This window comes from Carassius gibelio, chromosome B18 (assembly GCF_023724105.1).
Source record: "Carassius gibelio isolate Cgi1373 ecotype wild population from Czech Republic chromosome B18, carGib1.2-hapl.c, whole genome shotgun sequence".
Lineage (NCBI taxonomy): Eukaryota > Metazoa > Chordata > Actinopteri > Cypriniformes > Cyprinidae > Carassius > Carassius gibelio.
In genome coordinates this window covers 11673454-11684152 of record NC_068413.1, presented here as the reverse complement: position 1 = coordinate 11684152, position 10699 = coordinate 11673454, and the positions used below count along the sequence as shown (strand labels likewise).

Sequence of the window (10699 nt, the reverse complement as noted above, 5' to 3'; positions counted from 1 at the left end):
CTTGGAGAAGGATCACCCTCCCTGCCACATTTCTGCTATCAAACCGCCCCTGATCTCGAAGCCCATCGCTTCACGACCCGCCTGCGGCTGTACAACAATGCTCATATTCACAGCCTTCAGCCAGCAAATTGCCTCTCTCATTCCTCACCGCACCCTCTGCACTCAGCCACCTGCAAAACGAACCCTGCTGGAAATTTCACTACAAATTACCCTGTGTCTGCTCAATCCCCCTGGGAGAAGAAAAAAAAAAACCTATTCTCTCCAGAGCCCACAGTACCCGTTCTTATCAAACATACACATGTATTAAATTATAATAAATCAGCACCTGGATTAAAGCTACAATATATGCACCTTGAGCTTTGGGAGCTTAAAATAATTCATGTGTGTGTGTGTGTGTGTGTGTGTATGTTTATATAACTTATATGTATGCATTCCCATAAACCAAGCCTGAAATTGCTATGTGCAAGAAAGTTTCAAGGGACAAATGAAAGCAATACCTAAGGCGTACTGTAAATAACAATCTTATACATGGAATGCTTTTTTCTTTCTTTTCTTTTTTTTTTCTGCAACTTTAGGATAAGACTGCCCTCTGCTGGATTTCGCTCACAAACCCATCAAACCAAGGCACAATTGAAAGGAAGATGAGTGTTGAAAGCTCCTTGGAAAAAGGATCAGTGCTGTTTTGTGGCCTCATGGCATTTTGTCAACTGCAGAAGTGAGGAAAGTATTTAAAGCCACAGCGCCCAAATCTCCAGAATCTTTCAGATTGACTGATTTGTCACACAAGTACACAACACTGAACCTAAGAAAACAAAGCACTTCTCTACAAACACACAACTGGCTCGAGGTTTGCCAGGTTTCTTTACAAAATCCGCCAAATTTTGACTCAAAACTAACCCAAAACAATATATTTCGAAAAGGGTCCCCAGTAAAAAAAATTGTGTCCAGGGGTGTAAAATCATTTTGCATTTTTTTTTTGTATTATTATTATTATTATTATTATTTATATATATATTTTTGGAGGGTTCACCTGCTGCAGTTCACATTCCAGGGACTAAATATCTTGTTGTTGGGGTACCTTTAACCAGCATACATGAAAAACAATCGGCGAAAGTGTTAAAGTGGCTCAATTCCATGGGAAAACAATGGACTTGGCAACACTGACTAGCTCCAAATTTGGTCCCTTCAAAACAAGATTCCTCTCATACTGATGTGTATTTATCAAAGGCAATCAAATATTCTAGACTTTTAAAAATGGTTTCAGAAGGTGTTTTCACAGCGAGGCCAGAGAAGAACCATTCAGCAAACAGTTCTGAGCATTATAATAATTTGAATAAACATTTTCCACTATAACAACCTTTTGTTCCATGGAAAGTTCCATGCATGATACTGTAAGTGAAGAGTCAAGAGTCAAAGGCTAAGAGTGAAATAAAGGTTCTTCAAGGAGCCATCAATGCCAATAAAGAACCTTTGTTTTTAAGAGTGTGAAAAGATTCTATGGATGTTAAAGGTTCTTAATGGAACCATTGATGCCATTAAGGAATTTTTTATTTTTAAAAGACTGCATGTTTTTAATAGATTTACAGACTGCAAATCCCTCAGAATACACGCTATGGGAGTTGCTCAGCTTTTTCGGTATGTACTAGGTTTGTCTGTGTACTGTCTTACCAATATTCAAAATTTGAGATAATATTCCTAAATCTTGGATCATGCAGGAATCAAAACGCATTAGCACATAGATCACAACAGAACTAGTTCTGGGAGTGTTAAGGTTTGCGTAATAACTGCGGTTTGGGTTTGCAGACAAAGAAAGGGGTGGTCCTCTCGCCCTCAGTCTGTGCTGCAGCAGCCGAGAGGCAGACGGAGAGAAGGCACGGGGCCAAATCTGTGGGGCCTGGAGCAGGATCACAGCAGTGCCTGTTTCTGTGAGCTGAGCCTGTGAGATGAAGCTTTCAGGTTGTGAGATCACATGGGACTGAGTCTAAGCAGATGTTGAACGAATGCTAACAATAGCCTACATATTTTGTTTTGTCTCTCTGTTAATTTCTTTTGATGTTAAACTAAAATCAAACGCATGTTGACTGTTTCAAATTGGGCATTTCACATTTAAACAATAAAATAAAATCGGATATTTGTAGTATTTATTTGGTATTTGATATTACCTGCCAGAAGTCTTTTATTGATATGAATACAAATAGTATTGTTTTATCCCACCATTACCTATTACTCAGCCATACAGTTAGGCAACTTTAAGCAATAAATTTATCTAGACTGAGAACAAACAAACAAACAAATGGTTATTATAATTAAATACAGCCATAAATAAAATAAAATAAAATAAAAACATTAACTAGAACTTAAAGGGATAGTTCACCCAAAAATGAAAATTTTGTCATCATAGATTTGAAAAAGAATGTAAATGACACGTAAAATTCCTAACTTTAACTACAATTTAAATGAAAACATAAAAAGTGAACATTGAAAATCTAATTCAAATTATCAATTAAATGTATATTAATGAGGCTACAGTAAATAACACTGCTGCAAACTGTGGATGGAAAAAGAAAAAAAAAAGGACAAAGAAGACTTGGAATTGGATTGCAAAAAAGATTGGAAACACATGGTGTAGGACGGAAAAATAGCTGCAAGTCTGTGGGCAGAGACAATTTGTTGGTGGCCTATTCCCTTTTAGATAAGTTCCAAAAAATGATGAAGTTAATTCCTCTAAAGCAACTAAAACCTCAATTACATTCATACATAAATAATTAAATAAATACAAATAATAATAATAATAATAAAAAGCCAAACAAATTTTTAATTCCTAAGAACTATTCAATCTTGTTAGCACTCAAATTGTGCGTTTTTATATTTAATGTATTTAAGTGATTGTTCAAGTTCAGAGCTTTACAACAATCTGTCAAATTTACCAATACCATAGAAATTAATGCATAATGCTATAAATGAATGTGTAATGTTCCTTCCTGTTGCAAAAACTGTCTGTGTCTCCTCTCATAAAACTTCTTGTATCACTACATCATTATTATCCTGTGAATATCATATACAAATATACCTCTACTGGTCAAAAACATAACTCTGCAAATATATATAATAGCATACTAATGGTAGTGAATTTAAGAAAAGTATTGCCGCTTTATTACATAGTTCCTAAATATGTGGCTCTGAAAATCAGCTTGGGTCCAGGTTTTCTTCTGTTTACAACCATATAAGCAACTTTAAAAGACATTACTCAGAAGGCCATGAAGGCCTTTTAAATTGTTTTCTTATTGGTCAATGACAGAACAGCTGCACGGTTAAATTACAAGATGATGCCATTTGAAAACGTTTTACCGTGTTCAATCCAATTAGATACTTTATCTTCATCTCTCATACCATTAGAACCAATAGCAAAAAAAAAATGTTTTTTTTTTATTTGAAAATTAGTTTTAATGTATTTATCCTTTGGCCATCCCAGTGCAATACACACATGTAAGAAAAAACTGTACTACGACTCAAAAGATATGTTTTAAAATCACAATCCAAAAGTCAAAATATGACCATCTGCACGAGTTTAGCCCTTCCTGTGAAATGTCTTTATTGCACTTTTAATGACTGAACAAACAGTTATTTAATACAAGTCAATTATTTGGTACTGCTAGAACTGTAGTGCCTTTCCACATCGAAATTTTTTTTTTCTATTGTTTATTTTTATTTTTTTTCTCCACATAGAAAAACTTGTGTTATCATCTACCCACCCGCACGTCTCTCCATATTCATGTTACTTTTCTTTTTCACAATTTTGAAAAATGTGATCCTTTTCATGCAAAACAAATTGGGGTTGAGTGTGACATTTGTGTCAAGTTTTTTGAACCCAAATGTTACCCTTTTTTTTTATCTTGGATGATCTATCCACTTAAATTAATGTACCATAATAATGTGAACTTGTAATACTAAGTTTATTAAAATATCATACCAAATTTCAAACTTTCAAGCTATACTTACTTTCTTTAAGGTGATTTTTTTATTATATTCCCGAGGTCCAATGAGCTGACGCTCACCCCGTACTGTTTGAGGTAGGCACAGTTATGTTGTTCACTCTATTGTCCACTACTGGTTTACCATTATCTTGAGTTTTAAAATATACTACATAGAATATTGGCAGGACGATGCCAATAAGCAACATGGCAATTACAGCGTTCCACCACTGGATCCCCCAGTCTGCACCGTAGCTGCGCAAACGCTGGCTTCTCCACCCCCACTGTTTGGACACCCTGGAACCGCTGGAAAAGACCTCTTCTGAGGGGTCTGTGCTTTGGATCAGACGCTCAATGTCACTGTCCACCTCTTTTAGGTAATTGCTGTACTCCTGCACCTGAGGTCTTCCTGAGACGTTTGCTTCAGCGCTGACTGATGATGCTACATCATTGGATGGTCTTTGCTGGGGGTCCCTGAGCTCAGAGTTGGCCTCGGTTAGCAAGCAATGCTTCTTTACAGGGATTTTGATGGACTTCAGTGCATATATGTCCTGCTCTTGAAAAAGGTTGTTCACCCTTTTTATGTCAGCCACCTGGAAGCCATAGAAAAGGATTCTTTTTAAAGGAAAAAATGTACTCATCCTTAAAATGTACTCATCCTTAGGCCATCCAAGATGTAGATGAGATTGTTTCTTCAGCAGAACAGATTTGGAAAAATTTAGCATTTAACAAACTCATCTACATCTTGGATGGCCTGAGGGTGAATAAATTTGCATCGATTTTTCATTTTTGGGTGATCTATTACTTTGAGGGCCTAAATGAGAATGATCTATGCTATCAAACATGATACCTTGCAACCGTATTGAAGGGCCAGTTTGTTGAGATTGTCTTCATGTGAGATGTCCCGTTCCAACAAGAGCATTTCTCCCACTCTTTCTCTCTTCTGTGAGGATGAGTCTCTGCTTCTCGGCCGGAGCTCCATGACATTGAGTTCCTCATCCTCAGATGACAGTTCTGGTTCTTCTTGTCTGTGTCTGAACATGTACACTTGGCCATCCAGGCTGGCATGTACATCCACTGGAGCCTGAAAGGCTCGAGGGAGAGGATCTCCTCGCCTCATCACTGCAACTAGACCAATATGTAGAAGAAGAAGTAGTAAGGCCAGTTCATTTTGCATATACAGTACATTCAGTTTCAAAGGTTTGGGGTAAGCCATTTTTTTAAAGGAATTAACATTTTTATGAAGCAAAGATTAAAATGTGACTCATTAAAAATATAAAACATTTTTATTTCAATTAAATGCTATTCTTTTGAGCTTTCTATTAATCAATAATAATAGTAATAATAATAATAATAATAATAATCAGCACAACTTTTTGTTCTCACACAAAATATTACTTGAGCACCAAATCATTTATAAAAATGCACAAAGCTGACCTCATACGTCATTCAACCGGAAATGCTTTGTTTACAACAGTGAGAGCAAGCTATATTCAAATGATTATTAAGTTTTGAATATGGATATTTTTGTTTCAAAACTGCATCGATTCACTACAGGAGGCCTTTGTTCATCCTCTGGAGCCATGTGAGACACTTTTTTTTATGGATGGTTGCTTTTTATTTAAAATCTTTTGGACTGAAGCAATGCAACACCCGCTGACTGCAATAATAGAGCTTGAAAGATCAAAGACTATTTTTAAATGGGTCATACGATGCTTTTTTAATTATCATTATTTTGTCTATTTGGTGTAAAAGAATATGTTTACATGCATTAATGTTCAAAAAACATATTATTTTTTAAATACTGTAAATTATTGTAGGTCCTCTATGCCCCGCCTCTCTCAAACGCATAATTTTATACTAAATTCCCGCTTCCGACAAGCGCAGTCTGCTTTGATTGGCCAACTGACCAAGTGCACTGTGATTAGCCGTGTTTCCACTGTCGGGCTAAAAGCAGGCGTGCTAGTGCGTGCCTGGTCCAGTCACGTTTCCACTGTCACTTCAGGGGCTTGATCGTGCCTTGTCAGGGCTTCCTCTGGGCCAACGGCCAATTTTTTTTTTGGCCTGACGAAAACCTTATGGCCAAAGTAGGCCAGCTGGGGCTAGAGGAATGATCATGAACGAAGGCGGAGTTTCTCCACGTCTGGAGAGGGTCAGAGCTGGGGATCATTTAAGAAAGCTAACAGCTATAACACCAGCAATAAAAACTTTTAAAAATAAGTTGAGCTCAAAACTCACTTTCAGTCAGCAGTGAGTGTTTGAAATAATTTGAGCCGATCCGATGTGGATTATAATCACCATAAAAAGCTGAAATATTTAAAAGCAATGGAAAAGACTATGCACGCTAGGTATAAAAGTTACCATAGTAAACATGGTAAACTGTGACCACTTGAAGAAATCAGACATCAGCTTCTTATTCTCTATCACAATAGCCGCGTTTCCACCGCAGGAACTTTACCCAGGAACTAGGGACTTGGTCCGGTACTTGGTGTGTTTCCACCGCAGGAACCAGGAACTAAATAAAAGTTCCGGGTAAAAAAATGCGCCCCAGAAAGTCCCTGCTGGCGAGGTGGTACTTTTTTAAAGTTCAGGAACTTTCGGGGGCGGGACTTTGGCGCTAAACATCCTGATTGGTTGAGTTGACGCAGCATTGGTTGAGTTCAACCACCATTTATTCGGATCAACATTTTCAAAATATTACTGTTATTGTGTCATGAAATGTAATTTTAAAAGTATTTCAGGCGAGAATGTAGTTGTTTAAAACTCAAATCTGTTGTTTATTTATAAAGACAGCGCCTATTTAAAAATGTGTTTCGCCGATCTCTGAGACGGTGAGCTCCACTCGATCAGCGAGAGCTCAGTCATCATGTATCCGCCGAGATGCAGCCTCAAATCGGCTAGACCTTCTGATATGTGCCGCTGGCTCTGATGTGTCTTTAGTGGTTAAACATAACATATAATTCAGCTTCGGGGTAAATCTAACAGGTTTTCTTTGGTCTGTATTCAATTTATCTATATGTTAAAATGAAAATAAAAAAGGCAAATTTATATAATATTTCGTTTCATTGTAATGGCTGCATATACACATATCCCTGAACTAAGTACATTTCTGCAGCTGTTATTATGTTTAAATGAAAACGAAAGGAGGCAGTGGTATTTTATATCCTATTTCGTTTTATTGTAAATGTACTGAGGGGAAAATTGCAGTAGCCAAAGCGATCTGAGTTCACGCAGCATTGGTTGAGTTCAACCACCATTTATTTGGATCATTTTCAAATATTACTGTTATTGTGTCATGAAATGTAATTTTAAAAGTATTTCAGGCGAGAATGTAGTTGTTTAAAACTCAAATCTATGGTTTATTTATAAAGACCGTGCCTATTTAAAAAATGTGTTTCGCCGATCTCTGCGACGGTGAGCTCCACTCGATCAGCGAGAGCTCAGTCCTCATGTATCCGCCGAGATGCAGCCTCAAATCGGCTAGACCTTCTGATATGTGCCGCTGGCTCTGATGTGTCTTTAGTGGTTAAACATAACATATAATTCAGCTGCGGGGTAAATCTAACAGGTTTTCTTTGGTCTGTATTCAATTTATCTATATGTTAAAATGAAAATAAAAAAGGCAAATTTATATAATATTTCGTTTCATTGTAATGGCTGCATATACACATATCCCTGAACTAAGTACATTTCTGCAGCTGTTATTATGCTTAAATGAAAACCAAAGGAGGCAGTGGTATTTTATATCCTATTTCGTTTTATTGTAAATAGGAAAATTGCAGTAGCCAAGACGAGCTGACTGAAGTTATCAAGTACGCTGCTGTTTATAGATTTACCGGACTTGCGTCGTCGCGGACATCACACTCCCGAGTCGAATGCACAAAGTCTGAACTAACTACCGAGGATGCACGTCCAAAATCAGCGTACTTTAAAAAAACAAGTACTTTGTATTGAGAAACGCGCGCAGACCTACGTCACCAGTCTATTTGCCTAATCTTCCCGGTACTTTACACCGCGGTGGAAACGCAGAAAGCAACAGGTCTGGGGGGAAAAAAGTTCCTGGGAAAAAAAGTTCCTGGTAAAAATGTTCCGGGTAATTTCGGTGGAAACGCGGCAAATCATTCAGAAGGGCTGAATCACGATAATGCGCTACAGCGCCACACTGGTCAAACCACATTATTGCAGGCTCTAAAATAGGTCAAATTAAATCAAACGGATACTCAACAACTAAAATATTACTCGACAATTGTTTGAAGACATTGTCGATAATGTTGACTAATTGTTGTGTTTGTACGAGCCGTTTAGGAGGGTGTGGATGAGTCTTAACTTTGATAAAGATTATATCTTTGGATTTGAGACTTTAGTCTTTGCAACTTTACAGATCTTCTTTATGCACCAAGAGCTTGTAACACTCCAAAGAGAAAGGAAAAAATGTTATTGAATCATATGACCCCTTTAATATAACGCAGACTGGATTCATCTGAAAAATTTAAGTAATATACACCTAGGATGCCTCTGTGAATAAAATACAGCCTAATTTTCATTTTTGCGTGAACTATCCTTTAAGTTTTCTCTGAAGTATTTTGTTTAAATGGACAACAAATTCACACAAAAATTATTTTAAAATGTCCAAACGTCTTGGTAAGTATCCTATAGCAGACATCGCAGGCTGAATGTACTGGATCAGTGCACTGGATCAGCACATTCTTTTAAAGCTCTAGAGGTTAATAAACATAACTGTGTGCGTCTTGCGGAAGAACATTGTAGCCGGAGCTACTTCTTTCTGTTTATGTCTATGGCGAATCACGCAGAGACTGGGCTACTCCACAGCGGTATCTACCCGAACCAGTCTAAAAAAATCCCAATATAAACACTTCTTATAGGTGTACCATAGTAATTCAGGACAAACCAAAAACACTGTTTCGAAAATTGATTCATGGTGTACTCGCTTATTATAGAATTTTTTTTTTACATTTTGAACAAAAAAAGTTACGGACTGCAGCTTTAAAGTGACAGCACTTTCTTTATATTAATCAAACAGCAACAACAAAGAAATCACTCACTCCTCTTGATTGAATAGCTTTTGCAACTTTAATAAAGATTAATCTTTAATTTATACAGTCAAATATGCAATGAATGATGTTTTAATTACATTTCATTACTTTATTCAATTTCTGTACCTGAAAACTAATGTTAGACGAACCTAAAAAAAACAAGTTTATGCCTTAACATAGCACATACCGAACCATACCGAAACTGTGACTCTAAAACCGGTATACAAACCGAACTGTGAGTAAGTTGAACCGTAACTTTGGGAATGTTTATTGTAAGACTGTCAGAAAACATGTTCTTCTGTGTTGCACTGATAGGAATTGGTATTAACTAGAATATATAATATAATTAGGGTGAAATTTTATTTAGGGTCTTTTAATATTTATTTTCTACAGGACCAAAAGTGCCCATAAATCAAAACTCCAACATATTACTTGAACTCTTGCAGGGAAACAGCATTCTGTCTGCAGTCAGGAGATTTACAGCAGTGATAACGAGTAGAAATCAATTTTATTGTAATAAAACGTTTGTAACTACAGTACGAAACATCCTTTAGAAAGTAAACAACAAGAAACAATGTATCATTGTTCATAAGCATAAATCTACAGGACTGGCACATTGTGGAAACTTAGTAGCACTACCTCAGAAAAAAAAAAAATCAGAACTGGAAAGTGATTATTGTCTGTACTTGAAACAACACCGTTACATGAACTGACATTGACTGAAAATATTTCCCCCCAAACTGCTCAAAACACAAGGCAAAGCAAAGAAAAAAAACGTATATTTGATAAGAAAAAATTTGAGTAACTTTATGTATACAGCAAACACTTATAAAGGTTACAGTAGAATTAACGTTAAGCTAATTCTTATACTGTCATCTCTGAAGTTAAACATCCGCTTTTTCAATAACTTTCCCGATGATTGAGTTGAATCTGAATAATACTCACCTTTATAAATAAAACCAGCTACATGGTGCTGACAAAAATATCCCCAAGTGTCAGTTTAGAAACTTCATAACGCAACCGAGCATGCTGGTTTTGGCAAGAAGGCCAGTGCAGATTGACAGGTCCTCCAGCCAATCAGCTCGTTGAAGAAGGCGAATCCTCTACAGTAGCCTAGATTACGCTGCCTATTACATAAGCGGTTGCGTTTCCGATAAATAGCGTTACATATTTTATTATTATTAGGCCTATTGTTGTTGTTGTTGTTGTAGTAGTTGTTGTTGTAAATAATATTTGACGTCTTTATTTCGAAATAACAATCTGGTTTCAAGTGTTCAATTAAAATGGTAAAGTGTACATTACCCGTGGTTTATGTTTCCTCAAGACTATATAAAGTTTCTCTCCGTAAAGTGTGGTTGAGAACACGGACGCCTCTTACGTGTCACGGCAGGATGTGAAGGTGTATGAGTAGGTGTGCACAATCATTTTTTCAACAATTGTTACTACCTATAACAAATCAATATCGTATCTCCTTTAAAATAAAAATTACAAGATTTCTTTCTTTAATTCTTTCTTTCTTTCTTTTTTATAAATTTTTATAAATGTATAAACATTTTGTAATCAAATACATTACATGTAGGCCTATTTAATGCCACTGTTGACCAATTTAATACATCATTGTTGAGTAAATGTACTATCTAGCCTATATTGTAAAATATCATATGTTAGTCACAC

General features: G+C 36.4%; 1 protein-coding gene across 1 annotated transcript; it reads right to left on the bottom strand.

The window, feature by feature from the left end:
- Positions 1–3418: 3418 nt before the first annotated feature.
- Positions 3419–10106, bottom strand: LOC127977172 (lysM and putative peptidoglycan-binding domain-containing protein 4-like). The gene is made up of 3 exons (XM_052581889.1): positions 9971–10106; positions 4822–5099; positions 3419–4564 (listed from the first exon to the last, which is right to left on the bottom strand). The coding sequence occupies exons 2-3, from the start codon at positions 5089–5091 to the stop codon at positions 4052–4054; spliced, it is 783 nt and encodes a 260-aa protein (XP_052437849.1). The 5' UTR covers positions 5092–5099; positions 9971–10106; the 3' UTR covers positions 3419–4051.
- Between the last annotated feature and the right edge of the window lie 593 nt (positions 10107–10699).

What these genes read in the sequence shown, in the direction of transcription:
- LOC127977172 (XM_052581889.1), bottom strand. Translation starts at nt 5,091, where the DNA reads ATGAGGCGAGGAGATCCTCTCCCTCGAGCCTTTCAGGCTCCAGTGGAT. An exon ending in CCCTTCAATACGGTTGCAAG is followed by an intron (nt 4,565 to 4,821) that starts GTATCATGTTTG and finishes TATGGCTTCCAG; the next exon opens with GTGGCTGACATAAAAAGGGT.